The following is an 18952-nucleotide window of genomic DNA, read 5'->3' as shown; positions in this document are numbered from 1 at the left end:
TGCACCGAGGGATATGTATTTCAGCATTCTACTCTGTTCGACCAGTTGTCTACACACTGCCCAACCATTCCACGATCGACTTCCTTCTCTCACAGTAACCCCCTTCAGCTATTTTTCTATTGATTTCCCCCGCAGACGATCATGTCATGACTGTCGGGTCTCTTTGTCCCGCAATTGGCGCAGAAGTTGGCCTGCTCTGTCGGGTAGACCGCCTGGCACTGCGGGCAACTGGCCGGCCGTCTCTTTCCACTCTCCACAGCAGCAGCGGATCCACCGCTCGCCGCTGCTTGCTGCTCCCTCTGCTTGGCCTCGTAGACGGAGTGGTAGTAGTTCATGCGCTCCAGCTCCTCCCTGCCGTCCGCCAGCAGCGCCCGCACGCGATCCGGGTCCTGCGTCCTCGTCTCGTCGCGGAACTTCATCTGCACGTAGGCCGTCATCATCTGGCGCTGCTCCCACTGCGGGCACCGGCGCGCCGAGCGCAGGCACTGCGCGTACAGCTGCAGCACCGACCGCCTCAGCTTCGATGACATGTTTCTCCAAAGGCGGGCAAAATTAATTGTGGCCGCATTTCATTCGGTCTGTAAAAACAATATTCGACCTCTGATTGGCTGAAAGTGGATATTCAGCCAATCACAGCCGACCGCACATTCCGGTAGTCCAGACGCAGCCAGAGCCGCCCGTCTTGAGGGGAAGCAGAGAACCACTAGCGATGAGCTCCCGCACGCTCAGCCACGCCCTCCGCGGCGGCCTCAGCGTCAACGTGCGTCGCCAGGCGCTGGCCACGCGCGGCGGCCACGCGCACCGCCCGCCCCCGCCGCCGTTCGCGCGCATCAAGACGCCGGCGCAGCCGCTGCACGAGGAGGCGGAGCTGGTCTGGAACGACGGCGTGGCGCCCGAGACGCTCATCGACTTCGACGCGCCGCACATCCCCAAGTACCAGGCGCTGCGACACTGGCTGTACGGCCTGGGCGCCTTCGCCTCGCTCATGGGCGTCGTGACGCTCTACAACCCGGACTCGTGGCGGCAGGCGGTGCGTCTGGAGGAGGAGGATCCGAGACTTCGATCGCTGTGTACTGATGATGGTGTTGTGCCGCTGTTGTTGTGTTGCAGTCGAAGCGCGGCAACCACCTGCCCGACCTCAAGTGGGAGCTGGGCGAGGCGGACGAGCCCGCAGGAGAGATGGACGAGTAAGGTGGAGACAGGTGCTGGCTGGCTGGATGCGGTGGGAAGCAGGCGCAGTGCAGTGGATGGAGGCAGCGAGTGCTGCGATCTGCGTGCCCGGCTGCCAGCCTGCTGGTAGTTGGAGGCCATCGAGCTCGCGTAACAACAGCGCACAAATAACAGAGAATTTCAACACAAGGCGCCGCGTTCGGAGTGGTTGTAGGATTCCGTAGTCGAGGCCTGCTCTGCTGAGGCGGATCAGTGTTTACCACTACATTCTACCAGGTTTTACAGGCAGGAAAACTTGGTGTTGTACCAGAACAAGATGAGGACGCGGCAATAATGATGCTGCATTTGGTGCTATAGGTCGTAGTGTTTTCCCTTCGACGCAGGATATAGCCCTACTGCTCGCCTGAAGGCGTCGTGGGCTTCCGGTTGGCAATGATAGAGTCGATGATGCCGAATTCCTGTGCCTCCCGCGGGTCCATGAAGAGATCGCGATCCATCGCCTGCTCAATTACCTTGAGGGGCTTGCCTGTGTGCGACGCATACAGCCCGTTCAACCTGCAACACGCAGCCGCCTCGTCAACATCTACTGTAGCTTCAGTGCACAGCTCACCAACTACAGCCCGTTACCTCGCTCGGAGCTTGATGATCTCCTCGGCCTGGATGGCGATGTCGCTCGCCATGCCCTGCGCTCCTCCCGACGGCTGGTGAATCATGATCTGCAGCAACCACGACGCTCAGATCAGCACCTCCCACGAACAGTCGAGCAGCATTGCACCCGCACTCAAGACACTCACGCGGGCGTTGGGCAGCGCCGACCGACAGCCCGGGGCGCCTCCTGCGAGCAGCAGAGAGCCCATGGAGGCGGCCTGGCCCATGCACAGCGTGTTGACCTTGGGCTGGATGTACTGCATGGTGTCGTAGATGGCCAGGCCGGAGCTCACGATGCCCCCGGGGCTGTTGATGTACATGTACACGTCCTTCTCCGGGTTCTCCGACTCGAGGAACAGCAGCTGCGCCGTCACGAGCGACGCCATGTCGTCGTTCACGGGCCCGTGCACGAACACGATGCGCTCCTTGAGCAGGCGCGAGTAGATGTCGAACACGCGCTCGCCCCGCGGGGACTGCTCCAGCACCATGGGCACCAGCGAGCTCACGATGGAGTGGAAGCCGCGGCGCGCGCCGGGCGTCTGCAGCAGCGTCTTGCTCGTCCGAGTTAGCATCGGGTCTGCGGTCTCGGTCTCTGCTTCAAGTGTGGAGCCGGTATCTGCGGTCAAATATGTATCAGTATTTTTGGGACGGCACACTCTTACTGGACCACTTCAACTTGCTGACGAATGCATGCATCGAATCGATCCCTCGCATTCGTGGAGGTGGCGCGATTCGTACGAGATAGCCGTAGCAGTACTGCACAGCATAGTGTCAAATGCCTGGGCAATGCTAGCTGCGTGAGGATACCCAGACCAAAGTATCAGTAGTTAAATGAAAGAGGCAGAAGCAAGACATGATCGCCATCGCAATCTAATCTTCGTGCACGCTTTTGCTTCAAGACGTGAAAAGGAGTGCATGCTGGCTGAAGTGGCAATGATGTATTCATACATTACTGGGCTTCAACGCTTGGTTGCCGTCCTGGACTGCCAAGAGAGAGATTATACGGAGCAACAAACAACAACAAAGCCAGCTTGCATCGCGACATCCATACAGAAAATATCCCTGTGTAATGTATTCCACCCCGTCTACTTGGCTGGCACAACCTCGTCCAGTGCTTGGTACATGAACTTGGCGAAGGTGGGGTCCAGCAGCGCCTTTTCCAGCGTCTTCATCTTGTCCTGACTACTATCAATCTGCATGACCACCACCAGCAGCAATACATAGCTCGATAAGTTAGCACCAATGCACCCATCCAAATCCACTCTTGTCCATTCCAGCAGTCGCACCTGCGTCAACGCCTGCGTGATGGCTGGGTTAGCCAGCATCTCCTTCACGCCCGCCGACGTCCTGAGCACGCCCAACTGCTCGTCCGTGAGATTCTCGGCGAGGTTTGCGTCCTCCTCTTCCACGTCCATCGCAGTGGCTGAGGCTGGCGCGGACGCCGGCGTCGGCGACTCCTGCGGCTTCTCGGGCACCGGCGCCGACTCGCATGGCGTCTCCTTGTGCTTCTTGCAGCACACGAGGCTGCAGTAGGGCGCGCGGCATGTCGGACACTTGTACTTGGCCTCGGCCGTCTCGCACACGGCGCACAGCTGCACCATCGCTCGTCTCCAGCAGCAGCAGCGCAAGGCAACAAACAGTGCGAGCAATCGGAGCCAAGCGTCTGTCGCGCGTCAAAACAAGAATGGCTACAAGGCGAATTTTCAAAACTTCAAACCCAAGCAGACCATAGAAATCGGTTTTAGTTGGTTTTGTTATTAATTATTGCATACAAATCGCAAGTGAGACGATGACTATTTTTCAAATATTCGGAACTCGTCAATTAGATTCGCGTGCTAGTTTTTTTCGCATGGGGAGTCCGTTATTCGATTCCACCCGGCCGTTGCATAGGACGCCGAGTGCTCTCTTGCTATCGCCATAACGGCATTCACTTCGTCCTCGCCACGCCCGCCAGTGCCGACCAAGATGCAGGAGCTCAAGTGCGTGGCGCAGACCTACGCGTGGGGCAAGTCCGGGCTCGAGAGTTCCGTCGCGCAGCTCAAGGTGCGTGTGTCACAACTCCGAGATTGACACGCGCTTCAGTTGCAATGGACTCGCGCTAATTTCTCGCTGCATTTACTGCTGCTGTTGACTACAGGAGGCCGCGGACGAGTCCTTCAAGGCGGACGCGTCCACGCAATACGCGGAGCTCTGGTAGGGGGCACACTTGCACCGACGGATACGTTTGACACGCATGCGCGCTCTAACTGGCTTCGTTGCAACAACAGGATGGGAACGCACCCCAACGGCCCGTCGCGCGTAGTGCGTGAAGATGAAGAGGGCGAGTCACCCCTGCTGAGCGACTGGATCCGGGCGCTGCGAGCCAACGAGACGGGAGACCTGCCCTACCTGTTCAAGGTGCTGTCCGTGCGCAAGGCGCTGTCCATTCAGGCGCACCCGGACATCAAGCTGGCCCGCGAGCTGCACGCCAAGTTCCCGCAGATGTACAAGGACCCGAACCACAAGCCGGAGATGACGATCGCACTCACGCGCTTCGAGGCTCTGTGCGTTAAATGCCCTGATTGGCTTGGCCGCCGCGCTGACGTGTCTCTGACCGAGTGTGACGTTTCTATCGACAGGTGCCAATTTCGCGAGATGAATGAGATTGCTGGTCATCTCCAGACAGTCCCCGAGCTCCGTGCACTTGTTGGTGCTGAAGGTATGCACGATTAAATGCAAGGGTGTAGGCGGGCGGGAAAGGTTCTGATACGAATTTGCGTTGATGCTACAGTGGCGCAGCGGCTGGTGACTCAGCAGAACGAAGCAGCTCTGCGCGATTTTTTTCGCTGCTTTGTCTACGCTGAGGCGGAGAATGTTGTCGCTCAGCTTCGAACCTTGCGTGCACGACTGGAGGGTGCATCGAGTTTAAGTGCTCTTGAGAAGCTGGTGATTCGTCTGGACAATGAGTACCCGGGCGATATCGGCTGCTTCTGCCCGTTCCTGCTCAACTACATCACGCTGGAACCTGGTGAGGCAATGTTCCTCGACGCCAATGAACCCCATGCGTACCTGTCGGGTGACTGTGTGGAATGCATGGCATGTTCCGACAACGTTGTTCGAGCGGGACTCACGCCGAAGTTTATTGATAAGGAGACACTGCACTCGATGCTGACGTACCACACGGGCAAACCGAGCGTGTACACGGGCGATGTCCAGAGCGATGGTGTTGCGCGGTTGTATAGCTCTCCGGTGCCGGAATTCGAGGTAGAAGCAATCGAGCTTAAGCCTCGCCAGCGTTATTCGTTGCCAGCAAGAGAGGGCGACTCCATTGTGCTTGTCATTTCAGGCAGCGGCTCGACCGTAGAGCCTTCAGGGACTGCTGACGGTAGACGTATGTCCAAGGGCCAGGTGTTCTTCCTGCCAAAGGGAGAGATCCTGGAAATCCAAGGCGGAGAGGATGGTATTTCAGCATTCCGTGCGTCTCCTAACGAAAGCTTGGAGTCGCGCAATGCTTAATTGGACCTGATGTGACTTACTCGGAACATCCTGGATAACTGGAAAAGCAGCAGTGACCCCAAGGTACAACGGAGTTTTTTTTTACATGTTATACATGCAAGCATAGGATAAAGGAAATATCATACCAACCGTGCTTGGCACCATTTTGCGTCCGACCCTACGCTGCATAACGGGGGTGCAGATCATCTCTAGTCAGCATCAGGCTCTGCGCTACGTTTCGCATGACCCATTGTACTTCTGCCGGACCTTCGAGTTTCGGTACACGCGCGAAACGACCGTTGTCATCCCCTGCTGGTCTGTAGGGAGCAAATGGAGGCAGACTGTGGAAGTTATCCAGATCGGTAGCGCCTTCTTCATCTTCCCTGTTGAGTGATGTTGGCACCTCGGTTCCCTGTTCATCTTCGCTCACAAACTCGTCATCCTCGTACTCGATAATTTCTGCGTCTGGGTCTTCAAAGTCATCGCTGTACTGTGTCCCGCTTTGGTCGAAGAAGTCGGACGAGTCATCACTGTAAAAATTTTCTTCAGCTTCGTATTCACTCGACGATGTATCGGCGGATTCACCATCATCGGCACTATCCGCGTCAAGCTCCAATTCGCGCATCATAGAGCTTTCGCTGAGCGAAGGTGCCCCCGTACCTTCTGATCCAGCATCATCTAGTGACAAGGTGGATAGCTCAAGTATGTCTCCACTGTCTTGCAAGTCTGCTATTTGAGGAGGCGGCACTGCAGCGGAGTTTGGTCGGCGGGGTTCAAGAGCACTAAGCGGTGTTCTAGGTCGCCCAGCCCCTCGTAGCCGGAAGGTATCAGGCTGTCGTACTGCTCGAATTGTTGGATTAGAGGAGTCCTTAGCTTCCTTGGAGCCGTAGTAAATTTGCAAGCTGTCGATGCACTCCTCGCTGTACTCACTCTGAAAATTCGGGTTCATGAGCTCCTCAGCCTCGGCATGAAAACGTGAATCATCGTCATCATCGTCGTCGTATTTTATAGTGGAACATGTACCGCCGTTTTTGAGCACTTTATCATTGTGCTCACGCTGTCCCCACGCGAGGGGCTTGCTGTCTCTCGAAGCTAAGCGAGGTTGTGGCCGTATCGGTGACGTCATGGTGTTTGATAGTTCTTCATGGATTTCCTCAGTATGCATCCCCCGTTCCCGATTGTGAGATGGGTGCGGCTTCTCTGTAGCAAGCACCAGTGGTTCAGGCGTGGTGCTTCGCTCTGGTAGACGGAAGCTCAATTGTGACTCCTCTAGTATGCTTGCGTCCAGCAGTTCGAGTTCATTTCGAACATCTGCATCGTCTTCGTCTTCATTGAAGGACTTGATCGGCATCCACTGCATTGGGGCTACTGGTGCTGCTTGGGACGAAGTTGGGGTCGACAGTCGCAGTTTCCGCTTCTCACCGGACGATCGCCGTGCGGACACGTTTTCGGGTGCAGTCGACGTCTACCAACTGCAGAAGCGGAGCCGTGTTGCGGCCTCCGCGCAATCGGGTTGATCACCTTCACCTTGAGCGAGCCGCCTGAAGCCATAAGTCCCTGCATGTGGTGGCGGATGAAAGGCATGGCAAAAATCTCCTCCATACTGGGCCTCCGCGCTGGGTCCTTGTCCAGCAGCATGCGCAGCAAGTTAGAAACTTCCTTGTCGTAATGCGGCGGCACCGGGGCGAAGTCTTGCTGCACAATCTTGAGGATGAGCGTGAGTATATTCGGCGCGTCGAAGGCGTGGCGCAGTGCGAGCATCTCGTACAGCACGCAACCGAGCGACCACACATCGCTCGCGTACGAGTACGGCTTGCTCTCGCAGACCTCGGGGCTCATGTAGTAAGGGGTACCCACCACAGTCTTGGCCTGATCCAAGGTCGAATCCAGCGTCTTGGCGATGCCGAAGTCGCCGAGCTTGACCACGTTTTCCATCGTCAGGAAGACGTTGCTGGTCTTCAAGTCTCGGTGCAGCACCCGCTGGCCGTGCAGATACTTGATGGCCATGGCCATCTGCACGAACCAGTCCAGCACCTGGCTGATGGAGAAGTACCCCTCGGGTCGGAAGGGTTGCAGTCCGGGCCGACAACCTGCTCCCGTGTCTTCTGTTGCTCCTTGATCTTGCCGGCCAGGTCTCCGCCGTCACAGTAGGCCATGACGATGTGCAGCACGTTGTCCAGCACGAAGTTCTCCTTGTACTCGACCACGTTGGGGTGCTTGAGCTTGGCCAGCAGCTCCACCTCGCGGAAGGACTGGTCCTTCTCCTTGGCCGAGAGCAGCTCCATCGGGATCTTCTTGACCACGTAGCGGCTCTGCAGACCGGCGCGCTCCCGCACCAGGTGCGCGGAGCCGTAGCTGCCGCGCCCGATGCACTTGAGCTCCTCGAAGCGGTGCATCCGTTGGGCTGAGGCCGTCGCGAGCGGCTCCTCAAGATTGATCGCCTGGGAGCACCTCGGGACTCGCTAGGAGACGAGTCGACTGAGCGGGCGCCTGCAGAGAGCAAGAGAAGAGAGAGAGAGAGAGCTGCCGCCTCTGCAGCTGCGGCCGCTGCGCGCAAGACGAGAAGTGGCCGAGCGCTGGCCGTTTCGCGGAAGGTCGGGCGGGTGTGGCACACACGGAATCTGGGTCGATGGAAACTCGATGCGACTTCAAAGTGGATTCCTGCTCTCTGCTGGCAGCAAAGGTTAGTCGGTCTGGGTGCTGTCATGGGCAGACCAACCATGGCAAGGCAACGGTGACATGCAGGCTGAAGGCTGGCTGGCGGGCGGGTCGAGTGGGGTCTCTTCGAGTCGAACCTGCCATCTCGGTATCTAGCCGTTTGAATTCGCCCGCCAGTTGACGAAGGCAGATGGAGTAGCTGTACATGTTCCACACGGCATCTCTGTATTGATCGCGAGCTGCTGCTGCTTTCCTCTCTCTCTCTCTCTCTCTCTCTCTCTGTTTCACTGCTTTGATGATGTCAGGGAAGGTCGTGGGCTGCCCGGTCACGTCTGTTCCTGTTGCGGTCCGTCGGCGGCCGAGCGCGGCTGCGGCCCTTAATTAATGCCCGCCGCCGTGTCCGTGGTCGCTGCCGTTGCGAGCAGCAGCCTCTTCCTTCTCCTTCTGGGTGATCACCACGTTCATGCGCGTCAACTGTTCGGGCACGACGACAACGACAAACATCCGCAGCGGTGAGTGGGCCAACCATCCAACACTAGGGCGCAGCAGTCAGCAGCGCGACGCACCTCCTTCCTGTGGTGCAGGCACTCGATGTAGTCCTCGACCTGCTTGCCGCACTGGCCAGAGTACTCTGTGTCCTTCTGTTCCGAGCGAACGTGCGGCCCGCAAACGACGGTTAGTCCACAGTCAACAACAGCAACAGCAACAGCAGCGGAGCGCGGCACGTACGCTGCACTGCTCCACGTCCTTCCAGAACTGGTAGCACCGGCCCTCGCGGCCCTTGAATCCGAAGCCCGACGACATGCTGCTGTGGTGGTGTTCCTCGGGGGGCTGGCTCCGCAGATTGGGCGGCTATAGCGGCTCCAAGCCCGCACCCTCAAAACCGGTTTAGCCCGCGCAAACCGATACGTTAGAACGACGGCTTACGCCATTTATGCGATGACAGAGGCATCCGGGAACAGTCATAAAAGCTTTGTTTCTGAATGCGTAATTATCAGTCTTCAGAATTTTTTCCAGCCAATCCCCGATTTTACAGTCTCATTTCAACCAATGCAGGCCACCCGTCCGATTACGCGCCGCACTCGGTTTGTCGCGCTGTGATTGCCAAGGGGCAAGTTGCCCTCGATTGTCCGCCCGTGTGGAGCATGGCGCGGTGCAGAGACGCATAAGTGGATTCACCGCGCGCCAAGGAAGGCCCCACCGTCTCCGCTCCAGCCCTTCTCCGTCCTGCCACAATGCAGCCCCGACGCCCGTCCCGCGCCTCACTCGTGGCGCTGCTCGCGCTGCTGCTGCTGGCCGCCGACGCCGTGGCCAAGGACGCGCCTTGCTCGTCGCCAGAGGAGTGCTGCTCGCTCTGCGGCGACGACTCGGAGCGCTGCGTGCGCGGCCCGTGCAGCATGAACATGGTCACGCGCACCTTCTTCAGCATCAGCGTGCCCTCGGACGACGTGGGCTTCTGGGACGTCGTCTTCTCCTTCTACGGCATGGTGCCGTATCTCGTGCCGATCGCGCTCGCGCTCGAGTTCATCCTGCACCGCCGCAGCTGGACGCGGCTCTTCGCCTTCCTCTTCATCCCCATCGTCGCCATCATCAACGCCGTGATCCTGGTCAAGAGTCTGGGTGACTGCAGCGAGTGCGCGCGCCCGTGCGGCAGCTGCGTCTCCAGCAACGGCATGCCCTCGGGCCACGCCACCAACGCCATCGGCCTGTGTCTGTGGCTGATCCTCGAGACGCTGCTGGGCGTCGGCAAACCGTGGAGCGCCGGCAGGAAGGCGGCGGCGTGCGCCGCGCTGGTGCTACTCTTCGTTCCTGTGCCGTACAGCCGCATGTACCTGGGCGACCACACGGGGCTGCAGGTCGGCATCGGCAGCGCCGACGGCGTCGTGCTCGGCCTCGTCTACTTTTTCGTGCTGCGCTACGTGGTGGGCAGGCGGCTGCCCGGCGCCACGGAGCGCATGAAGCAGGGCCGCCTCCAGTTCCTGAACATGACCAACGACTTTTACCTCGTGGGCGAGGACCACCCCACGCCGCTGGCACCACTCATGACCGCCGAGTCGCAGCCGCAGCATCCCTATGCGCGCGCCGAGTCGCTAGGCGCACCAACGGTGAAGCAGTAGGCGTAGCGAACAGTAGGAATTATTTTAACATTGATAAGCTTGCAAACCCGTCGGCCTTGGCCGAATTGAAGCTGCACCACGTGACAAGGGGTTCGTAGTAACGGCAATATCTATTAACAATAGTAATATAATACTAATAATGATTATAAAATCAACAAAATGCAAGTAGTAAAATATTATCGATAGATTTGCACTTATAATATTATGATAGTAATATATGAACCAATGTAATATGTTCGACACTGAAAGCAGTTGGTTATACCTAGTTGCTCCTACAGATGTGCTTATTACTAAAAGTACTGGACACTCTAGAGAAATCAACGATGATGCACCTAATAGATGACACCCTTGACAACGGAGGGCAGCGGCGTTAGCGGTTAGTATAGCGGTCTCACTTCGTATATATAAGTGTTGACCAAGTCGCCAGTTCGAATTGTTACAATTGTACTTATTGTGCCGTAATTCGTTGTTTTAGCAAATCATGGCGATAAGCCCGTCATTGAGTTAGGAGGCTGACTCGTCGCCTTAACCCTTTCACTACCAGAGATTTCTTACGGGTCTCCTTGGACCTATGGCTCCAGCAAATCAATTCAACGCACAGGGAAAAAAACGACCAATCAAAAACACCAATTTTTACACGTGGCGACGGTGGTTTACTTCACGGTACTCCCAATCAAAAGTTTGAGAGGTCGAGCTACATGCCGTCGCGCCCTGGTCAGTGTCGCTACAACGGCAATGGTCTACGGAAGTAGGAGCCGTTTGGGGTGGACATCACGGCGAGCCCACTGAGGATGCTGACCTCCGAGCGGTGGCGTTGGAGCCCGCGCGCTCTCGACTCAGCGTCATTTCGTTATAGCATTATCCCAAGTATGCGTGCTTAGCCGAGCACCCCATGTAGTAGCAGTTTCCAATCTACATCCGCCAACCGCTCGCACTCCTGCACATGCAATCCTGCGTAACATTCACATTGGCTTGCTATAACGCTATCACTGTAAGCTTATCTAGTTTGGTTAGGATTCTGTAGCGTTGCCTGATGTATGAATTTGAATATTAGCTCGTATACATTAGAACCTGCTCCGCACCCTTCCAGGCCAGGGTCCGTGTCGGTCTCCCAGTCTCACGTGTCGTCGTCGGCTACATTGAACAACGCATCGAAGTTCTTTTGTCCACGAAGGGGAGGCGGGGCTGCTAGCTAGACGAGAAAACAATTATGGCAGGTCACACGAACTGTTTGTGGCTCGTGCGGTAATGCATTTTACAGGTCCATGGAGACCTGTTAGGTTGTACAGTGCTTTGCCGTCGTCTCGTAGCTTTTAGTTTTGGCCAATCGCATCTTGCGATTAGACCTCTCATGGGTCCCTATGGACCTATAAATCACTCCAACTGGCTGGTAGTCAAAGGGTTAAGATAGAATAGCTGCTAAGACAACGAATTAACGTTGAGTTATGCCTACTTTCGTTGAATGGCTGGAATAAATCCGACAATACTACGGTCCTGACATTCTAACTCGCTCGCTTCGTCTGATTGCTTTCAGTCGATCATGATATCGATTAACATGCGCTGGCAATCTATCGTACTAACCCGCCTCTACGATATTGATATAACGGTTGTGGCTTCAGTGATGGGAGTGTCAACGCGGTCCATCTCTCGCTGGGGCTATCTGTTCCGTCGGCGTGGTAACGTCATTCCAAACGCTCGAATCGAACGGAAGACGCGCTGGCCTCCAGAGACTATCAAGTTTGTGAAGGGCTTCGTCGAAGAACATCCCTGTTTTTATATCGAGGAGCTGCAATCAGCTTTAAAGCCAGCGTTTTCTGAACTACAAAACATTTCTACTGCTACTATATGTCGTGCGCTGAAATTCGACCTTGGTTTAACGCGCAATGTCCTAACGAAGAGAGCGAGAGAAAGTGTCCCCGCCGAAATCGATGCTTACTACAAGAAGTTCTATTCTTGCAGCCATTCTTGCGGCGACAACCGCTCTATTCTTGCAGTGGCAACCGGTCTATTCTTGTTCTGCGTTGTACTTGGGACTGGCGGTTGATTAGCTTATTTTTAACTTAGAGTTAGGCTGCGATATATGATCATCGCGAAGGATTTGCTCATTGGTTTAGAGCCCTTAATCGCATGCCAAAGTTCGTGCAAAGCACAATAATTGTACGGAAATTATTCCTCTTATTAATATATTATTCTTAATATGTTTTAGTCCTAATATATTTAATATCGTATACAGTCTGCCCTCCCACAGATGATTATCACGGGAGAACAGGCCAGCTCAATCAGTTATCATATTTGGCAAATTATCATATTCAGAAGGGAGCATGATTGGCTCTCAGTGAGAGCCTCTCACTCAAGAATCCCTCCCTGTTCGCCACACCCACACCCATTCTTCGCACCCCAGCTCGCGATCATGCCATCCAAGACAACCACGCTCTGCACAGGAAACCTTACTCAAAAGGAGAAGCGGCAGCTGATCGAAAAGCACGTGCGCGAGCCAAAGCTCACGCAAAACGAGCTGAGAGAGTGGTGTCGCGTTCACTTCAATTGTCCAAGGCCCCGCACAGGCAACAATCTCCAGTATTCTCAAACGTTCCACCGAGATCCTTGATGCCGTGGTGAGCGACGACCGCAAAACGAATCATGTCGTCAGCTACCCTGGCCTCGACGAGGCCCTAAAGCTCTGGGTACTCGCGCAGCAGGGCAACCGGGTCCCCATTTCCGACGATCTCATCCAAACCAAAGCCCGGAGCCTCTTCGTCGATATGCAGCGGGGAGGGCTAATCGAGAGCTCGGCGGAGCCCCCCAAGTTCTCAAACGGCTGGCTGGCCACGTTCAAGAGCCGTCATGATTTCCAGGGTCTTAGTCGCGTCTAGAAAGCAGCAAACAATCACGCACCACTTTAAACCTGTCTAATATAGATGATATTTGGTCCCAGAACTTATCACTTATCAGTACTGAGAGGGAATATCGAGTGCTTTGCTTTAGTATCGGAAACTCCTATTACAACAATCGGGGGACGACAAAAATGAAAAATCTGATCACTTATCATATCATATCGATTGAGGGGGGTTCAGATTTGGGAGGGCAGACTGTAGCATGTTTTGAAATATCACTACGTATAAATATACTACTCTGATATCTGCATCCGTGCATGGGATGCAGATATCAGAGTAGTACATGTTGCCTCACTGCTCAACTCGACTAAGGCGGTGGCGCATCGGCCCTCGATGCGCCCCGCAAGCGGCTTCGAGGGTGCAAGGTTTCTACGGGCAGGCTATCCAAGCAGCGGACGACCGTCCACCGCTGCATGACGGCCGCCACGCGCAGACGCGTTACAATTTTCATGGTCCCAGAAGCTTGTCGCCATCTCGCAGCCCCTGGCTCATAATCAAGCAAAGGTCGATTCAAACCGCCCCGAGGGAGCTGGTCCGGAGCGGAGACCGTCACGGCGCCTTAGCGACCGCGGGCAGCACTTCGACGAGCACGTCATGAGCCTGCTACTGTAAGTTCCGCGAGGAGCGCAGCACTTGCAGCTCCAACCAGGACTTGCAGCTCGTGAAGGTGGAGCAAACCTGCGTCAGTGTTCACGCCAGGGAAATAGTGCTCGCCCATGCGACACGGCCGGCGTAATCGAAAATAAAGAACCCATTTTGGGTCCGCAAATGGGCACCCTCGACTGTTGCAAACTGGTCGGCCTAGTATTAATACATGTACATGCACAACACACGCTGACACTATGCATACCAACAAGTATCACCACGCATGTTCTTGAGTTCTTGAAAATGGGGCGCTCGGTGTAAAATTGCTGCGGTTTGAGCAAGTTTGAATGCTACCGCAGGTCAACTGCTTAGTCGACTCGATCGACTAAAACAGAGGGGTACCAGGCGTACGCGCTAGCAATCTCGGCACTGTGAACGGGGGCCAGCTTTAGTCAGAGGTCCTGAGATGAATGCACAAGGAAACCAAACATTGTGCTTATATGCATGCTGTCGGTACTAACTTAACCTTGTGTACTTACGCGTGGTGGCGCCAATCGAACATACTGCAAGTCGCGCGTCTGGTTACTGCTACCTGTGTATCATAGCATGTTTGCATTTTAACTGGGTATGCTCGAAGTCTGTCATTAGACTGTTTGATCGTTTTACTGACAGTAGTAAGCCCAACGCTTACTGCCCCGAAGTTTTGGTCCAGCCAAACAAGCTCTCGTGTTGAGCCGTCAGTTCTCCCAACACAATGGCTTCACCCCGTGAAATCGACACAAGCCAGATATGATGCTGTACTTCGCCATCGCTGGCTGTGATGTTGCAATTAAAGCAAAGTGCTGACGGCTTCCCACCTTTAATATTTAAGATTGATCTTTAGACGATTACTGAGCTCACACCGCAAATGTGTTTCATACGCTGCGTTCGTGCAGACGAAAAATGGGCCCTCATTCAGATGTCGGTGGCCTTTCTCGTGTCCGAATGGGCCCACGTAATCAAGATAATAGACCCAATATCGCCGATCAAGCTGTTCTGACTGCTGGCGGCCACTTTACAATTGCCCTCGCACCCAATTCCGTTCTCCACAGCAAGATGGCGCCGTCCCCGCTCGCCGCGCGATTTCTGCTGCTGCTCAGCGCGGCCGCGACGTTTGCCGCCGCCCCAGCGCTGGCCAGCTCCGACAGCGACGACGACAGCGTCGAGTACGTGCGCTGCACGACCTTCGCGCAGTGCTGCGAGATGTGGGGGGAGGACTCGAAGCGCTGCGAGCGCGGGCCGTGCACGGGCACGTGGATCATGCGCAAGTTCTTCTCGCTCAGCATGCCGCTCTACAGCGTCACGTTCTGGGAGGTCGTGTGCACGGTCTACAGCATGGTGCCGTACCTGGTGCTCATCACCATCATTGTCGAGGCGCTGCTGCGCTCGCGCTGCTACACGCGCGTGTTCGCCATCCTGCTGCCGATCATCCTCACGGTGCTCAACACCGTCATCCTGGTCAAGGTGCTGGGCGACTGCGACGACTGTCCGCGCCCGCGCGGCTCGTGTCTCGTCAGCAACGGGCTGCCGTCGGGCCACGCCACCAACGCCATCGGCCTCTGGATCTGGATCGTGCTGGAGGCCATCGTGGGCGTCGGTCAGCGCGTGCGTCGGTGGTCCCCGGCTCGCAAGGCGGTCGTCGTCTTCTTCGCGACGCTCGTCTTGACGCCCGTGCCCTACAGCCGCTACTTCCTCGGCGACCACACGGCGCTGCAGGTCTCAGTCGGAGCGGCCGACGGCCTCGTGCTGGGCGTCGCCTACTTCTTCTTCATCCGGTGGGAGGGCATGCACCGCGCCGTCGACGCCCTCGCGCGCTTCGTGGCGCGCTTCATCAAGTTCGAGATCAAGGACGACTTCTACCTGACCCCTAGCCAGACGGTGGCGGCTTCAGGAGACGACGCGACCATCGCGGACGACAGCAGCGAGAGCGAGAACGCCGGTGCCAACGGCGCGCACGCTGCTGAAAAGGAGATTCAGACGCCCTACGTTCAGGCGTAGAGGGCGACCACATCAGCAACAACTCAATAGACCAGTAGATAACACAACACACAGCAACAACTTTCATACTCAAGCCTATTTAGGGACCGGTCACTATTATCGTCGGTCTAAAAGTGCCGTCCTAGTGTCGATGGTGGCGGCAGGTTCAACACGGGGAGCATGAAGACAGCCACGAGTGCATACAGCTCCAGCGACGACGGCCATCTCGACCGCAGCGCCGACGGAAACGTGGAGAACCTCAAGTTCGAGGAAGCTGAGCGAGCGGAGGCCGATGACGAGGAGGACAAGCGCCGGAGACCTACGGTTTTCCGCGTGGGCTCGCGCGTTGAGCGGGAGCTGGATGGACTGTGGTTTCCAGGCACCATCACCGACGCAGAACTGGACAGCGACTGCTATGAAGTCGAGTACGACGAGGATATGAATCGAGAGGGCGAAGTCTCGGCCAGCGAGTTGCGGCTGTTGGACCCCAGTCGATCACGAGAGGCCCCGATGAAGAAGGAGCTGACAGCGCAACAGCGAGAAATGCTGCACAAGGACTCGTTGCTGATGCAGACCCCAGACTACGACCCAAACAAGGCACCGACGGTTGTGCTGCACCACCAAGGAGAAACCAACGCAGGTATCGTGATCGTTGCTGCTTGTGGATAAATCTATGACACTAGGATTGACCTGGCTGGGATCTGCTTGTGTAGCGGCGGGATACATCATCAACGGGCTCGAGAACAACGTTGCAACCGGCAATGGACTGCGCGGCATTCGGTGGTTGCGAGGCAACTCATTTTGAACAAGTAGCGCGGTGTTATCGCGCTTTCCAGTAAGTTAGTAAGGGCGCCCAGGACTTGCTCCGACCTGCTTCTCCCTGCTTGAAGAACTCACGCTGTCAACTAGACCGAGCTCCAGACGCAACGCGCGCTCGTAGCTCTCAAACGCGTCATCAAGAAGAAACTCCTAGTATCAGATGAACGCAGGCAATATGCAATTAGTCCTCAGCTCCCTATCTCGTAGTTCACCGTGAGCAGACATTACCCGCTTCTCTAGATCCGCAGCAGTGGCAGTCAGAAATTGAATCTCTCGCTGGATACGCGCTTGTAGTGCCTGCACAGCCATCTTCCGTTCGCGGTGCTCGAACGCGGCGTGCTTCATTCTTCGTTGGAACTCTCTAGTCGCGGGCGTGTCTGTTGCTACCTGTTGCAACGCTTCAGCATGCTCGCGCCTGCGCTGACGATGGTTCGCCGAGAGCAAGGTGCTCGCCTCCAGAGTCTTGCGTAGATTTGTTTCAATGCGTGCAGTCGGGCTATTAATCGGCGGTGTCTGTGGACCAGGCAGCACAACATGAATATCCAACTTCAATAGCATGAAGACATTTCTACTCGCACATTCTCCTTCTCGCGAACGCTGGACAGCCCGCTCGATTCCGATGCGTGGTCCGGGAAGGCCGTCGCATCTAGCGTCGACTCCTGTAGTAAACCACCGAATGCCGTAGACACTGCACGCTCAAGTAGCTCTCGCGTCAGCGATTGCTGCTCTGTCGCATCTGCATGCTCCTCTCCACGCAGGGCGTTACTCTTATTATGCTGAGGAGGGATCCGAGTTGGTCCTGCAGACGCCGCTCGCTGTGGTCGCCCGTGTTCGCGAGATCCATTAACAGGTCTCTCTCCAGCTCTCGTCACTGATCCCCCGGTTCGTCGCGGTTGGGCTAGCTTTGTAGACGAGTTCCACGTGCGCTTCGGGCGTTCGTCTCTTGCCGCCGCACTCTCCTGGTCTGTCTGCATCGCTGCAAGAGATACAGCAATCCCGGAATGAACAGTCGCTCGATCTAAAGCTGCTGCCTTTAAAGACCATAGGTTTCTTCCTGCACAGACACATTGGCCGGCTTTGGCGTGTAGTAATTTATTACTGTCTCTAGGCCATCTTCCGCAGTCGTCATCGCTTCTTGCACCTGCTCCTTAAATACTGCATGACGTGGTTTTGAACCGAGCCAATTAGTCCGACGGCCGCTTCCACACTGCCAACCAGCCGCCGGTGAAGGCGTTCAGCTGCTGTGTGGCCTGCTGCATGGCTTCTAAGTGTTTGCTGAGCTCCTGCAGAGACGTCGTCGCCGCGGTGATGGCCGCCACGCAGTTCTCGTACGACTCGACGCGGCGCTGCACCCCCGCTAGGTACTCTTCGCGGCCGCGCTCGCGCTCCTCCTGCTGCGCGGACAGGCCCCGCCCCGCGTCCTGGGGCGTTCCCGCCTCGCTGACGCCCGCGATCGTCGACGGCCGTGCTCCTTCCTCCATCAGCGACTCCATATTCGAATTTGTGATTTACTATGTACAAGCTAATTTCTGAATGGTCCACATTTTAGTCCATTTAGTATCGATGGGTACACTTCAACGAAGGGGAAGAAGGCAAAGCGAGGGTATATATAATTGCTGCTGGACTGCACTCCGGATGAGCGCAGCGGTAGTGCTCACCAGATGTATGCAACGCTACCGCACATTACTGGACTGGCTGTTGGTCGATCACACCCGCGCCTCGCTCTGCAGGAAGTACTCGTTCCGCGAAATCTCCTGGCAGAGGTTGTACGTCCGCTCTACTCCGAACGACTGCAAACCCAGGCACCACAAGGAATAGTAAGTATCATCAACTGTGACTATGATACTTCAGGCGCTGCAACATCGTACCGTGACGCCGATCTCGAACAGCAGGAACAAGTAAAGGAACACGAAGAGCGGGATGCCCGGGCCGGACTCAACGTTGACGATCTTGTCCAGCAGGTAGATCTTGATGATGAAGTAGGTGACTTCGCCCATCGCGATCACGTGGCAAACCAGGCTCAGGATGGTGCCGTAGTGGAACTGCGCGCACAAACAACGTCAGTATCTTCTTGGACAACCACGGTCAGTGCAGAGCAGCACGCACGTTTCGAACGCGACTCGCGTCGAGGTTGGCCGGGTTGGTGTCGCGCAGCGCCCAGTAGCCATAGGTCATGACGCCGATGCCGATGAGCGTGTCCCACCAGACCTTGTACCATGTCACCGTGAAGCTGATGACGAAGATGGCCAGCACCACCAGCGACAGCTGCTTGCACGCGGGCGCGAACTCGAGCGTGTGCGGCGCGGTGGCCGTGCCGCGCGTGCTGCCTCGCTTCTTCTCCACCATCGTCGTCGGCAATCTCTCAATGGGATCCGCTCGATCCGCGGACGCTCGACCGCCCCACGACCGCTGGCACAAGATCCGCGCGGCAGTTGAAGCCCAAAGGACGCGGGCGGCGATTGGCTGGAATGGGAAATGGCTACACTTGGCATATCAGCTTGACGCGAGCTTAGTTGAGGTGAGCAGGGGCGGAGCACATCGTGGGGATCACCTCACTGCATTGCTGGACTC

The 18952-nt window shown here is 56.4% G+C and overlaps 15 protein-coding genes across 15 annotated transcripts; 6 read left to right on the top strand and 9 right to left on the bottom strand.

Moving 5' to 3' along the window:
- Nucleotides 1-116: 116 nt before the first annotated feature.
- Nucleotides 117-530, bottom strand: IUM83_14575 (Complex 1 LYR protein; the record flags this gene model as incomplete). The annotated part of the gene is made up of 1 exon (XM_067939331.1): nt 117-530. One exon carries the CDS (start codon nt 528-530, stop codon nt 117-119), a length of 414 nt encoding a protein of 137 aa, XP_067793552.1.
- Nucleotides 531-709: 179 nt separating this feature from the next.
- IUM83_14574 (uncharacterized protein) lies at nt 710-1191 on the top strand (the record flags this gene model as incomplete). Its single annotated transcript, XM_067939330.1, has 2 exons — nt 710-1030; nt 1111-1191. The coding sequence occupies 2 exons, from the start codon at nt 710-712 to the stop codon at nt 1189-1191; spliced, it is 402 nt and encodes a 133-aa protein (XP_067793553.1).
- A 371-nt stretch (nt 1192-1562) lies between these two features.
- On the bottom strand, nt 1563-2390 carry IUM83_14573 (ATP-dependent Clp endopeptidase, proteolytic subunit ClpP; the record flags this gene model as incomplete). Its single annotated transcript, XM_067939329.1, has 3 exons — nt 1563-1725; nt 1798-1886; nt 1965-2390. The coding sequence occupies 3 exons, from the start codon at nt 2388-2390 to the stop codon at nt 1563-1565; spliced, it is 678 nt and encodes a 225-aa protein (XP_067793554.1).
- A 513-nt stretch (nt 2391-2903) lies between these two features.
- On the bottom strand, nt 2904-3419 carry IUM83_14572 (putative MYND Zn-finger protein/hormone receptor interactor; the record flags this gene model as incomplete). Its single annotated transcript, XM_067939328.1, has 2 exons — nt 2904-3011; nt 3105-3419. 2 exons carry the CDS (start codon nt 3417-3419, stop codon nt 2904-2906), a joined length of 423 nt encoding a protein of 140 aa, XP_067793555.1.
- Nucleotides 3420-3783: 364 nt separating this feature from the next.
- IUM83_14571 (Mannose-6-phosphate isomerase, class I) lies at nt 3784-5313 on the top strand (the record flags this gene model as incomplete). Its single annotated transcript, XM_067939327.1, has 5 exons — nt 3784-3861; nt 3956-4011; nt 4086-4361; nt 4437-4516; nt 4589-5313. 5 exons carry the CDS (start codon nt 3784-3786, stop codon nt 5311-5313), a joined length of 1215 nt encoding a protein of 404 aa, XP_067793556.1.
- A 157-nt stretch (nt 5314-5470) lies between these two features.
- On the bottom strand, nt 5471-5920 carry IUM83_14570 (nek protein kinase; the record flags this gene model as incomplete). The annotated part of the gene is made up of 2 exons (XM_067939326.1): nt 5471-5475; nt 5560-5920. 2 exons carry the CDS (start codon nt 5918-5920, stop codon nt 5471-5473), a joined length of 366 nt encoding a protein of 121 aa, XP_067793557.1.
- Nucleotides 5921-6657: 737 nt separating this feature from the next.
- Nucleotides 6658-7688, bottom strand: IUM83_14569 (NEK protein kinase; the record flags this gene model as incomplete). Its single annotated transcript, XM_067939325.1, has 2 exons — nt 6658-7305; nt 7383-7688. The coding sequence occupies 2 exons, from the start codon at nt 7686-7688 to the stop codon at nt 6658-6660; spliced, it is 954 nt and encodes a 317-aa protein (XP_067793640.1).
- Nucleotides 7689-8331: 643 nt separating this feature from the next.
- Nucleotides 8332-8754, bottom strand: IUM83_14568 (nek protein kinase; the record flags this gene model as incomplete). The annotated part of the gene is made up of 3 exons (XM_067939324.1): nt 8332-8424; nt 8517-8591; nt 8680-8754. 3 exons carry the CDS (start codon nt 8752-8754, stop codon nt 8332-8334), a joined length of 243 nt encoding a protein of 80 aa, XP_067793639.1.
- Nucleotides 8755-9185: 431 nt separating this feature from the next.
- On the top strand, nt 9186-10067 carry IUM83_14567 (putative PAP2-like protein; the record flags this gene model as incomplete). The annotated part of the gene is made up of 1 exon (XM_067939323.1): nt 9186-10067. One exon carries the CDS (start codon nt 9186-9188, stop codon nt 10065-10067), a length of 882 nt encoding a protein of 293 aa, XP_067793634.1.
- A 2410-nt stretch (nt 10068-12477) lies between these two features.
- On the top strand, nt 12478-12940 carry IUM83_14566 (ars binding protein 1; the record flags this gene model as incomplete). The annotated part of the gene is made up of 2 exons (XM_067939322.1): nt 12478-12552; nt 12632-12940. The coding sequence occupies 2 exons, from the start codon at nt 12478-12480 to the stop codon at nt 12938-12940; spliced, it is 384 nt and encodes a 127-aa protein (XP_067793633.1).
- Nucleotides 12941-14641: 1701 nt separating this feature from the next.
- On the top strand, nt 14642-15583 carry IUM83_14565 (putative PAP2-like protein; the record flags this gene model as incomplete). Its single annotated transcript, XM_067939321.1, has 1 exon — nt 14642-15583. One exon carries the CDS (start codon nt 14642-14644, stop codon nt 15581-15583), a length of 942 nt encoding a protein of 313 aa, XP_067793632.1.
- A 159-nt stretch (nt 15584-15742) lies between these two features.
- IUM83_14564 (uncharacterized protein) lies at nt 15743-16367 on the top strand (the record flags this gene model as incomplete). The annotated part of the gene is made up of 2 exons (XM_067939320.1): nt 15743-16202; nt 16276-16367. 2 exons carry the CDS (start codon nt 15743-15745, stop codon nt 16365-16367), a joined length of 552 nt encoding a protein of 183 aa, XP_067793501.1.
- A 35-nt stretch (nt 16368-16402) lies between these two features.
- Nucleotides 16403-17139, bottom strand: IUM83_14563 (uncharacterized protein; the record flags this gene model as incomplete). The annotated part of the gene is made up of 3 exons (XM_067939319.1): nt 16403-16531; nt 16610-16894; nt 16960-17139. 3 exons carry the CDS (start codon nt 17137-17139, stop codon nt 16403-16405), a joined length of 594 nt encoding a protein of 197 aa, XP_067793638.1.
- A 426-nt stretch (nt 17140-17565) lies between these two features.
- On the bottom strand, nt 17566-17874 carry IUM83_14562 (uncharacterized protein; the record flags this gene model as incomplete). Its single annotated transcript, XM_067939318.1, has 1 exon — nt 17566-17874. One exon carries the CDS (start codon nt 17872-17874, stop codon nt 17566-17568), a length of 309 nt encoding a protein of 102 aa, XP_067793637.1.
- Nucleotides 17875-18087: 213 nt separating this feature from the next.
- On the bottom strand, nt 18088-18727 carry IUM83_14561 (uncharacterized protein; the record flags this gene model as incomplete). The annotated part of the gene is made up of 3 exons (XM_067939317.1): nt 18088-18171; nt 18250-18423; nt 18488-18727. 3 exons carry the CDS (start codon nt 18725-18727, stop codon nt 18088-18090), a joined length of 498 nt encoding a protein of 165 aa, XP_067793636.1.
- Between the last annotated feature and the right edge of the window lie 225 nt (nt 18728-18952).

The sequence above is a fragment of the Phytophthora cinnamomi genome (assembly GCF_018691715.1).
Source record: "Phytophthora cinnamomi strain GKB4 chromosome Unknown Contig28, whole genome shotgun sequence".
NCBI classification, from domain to species: Eukaryota; Oomycota; class Peronosporomycetes; order Peronosporales; family Peronosporaceae; genus Phytophthora; species Phytophthora cinnamomi.
The sequence above is the reverse complement of the archived record's forward strand: the minus strand, read 5'-3'. Positions and strand labels throughout refer to the sequence as shown.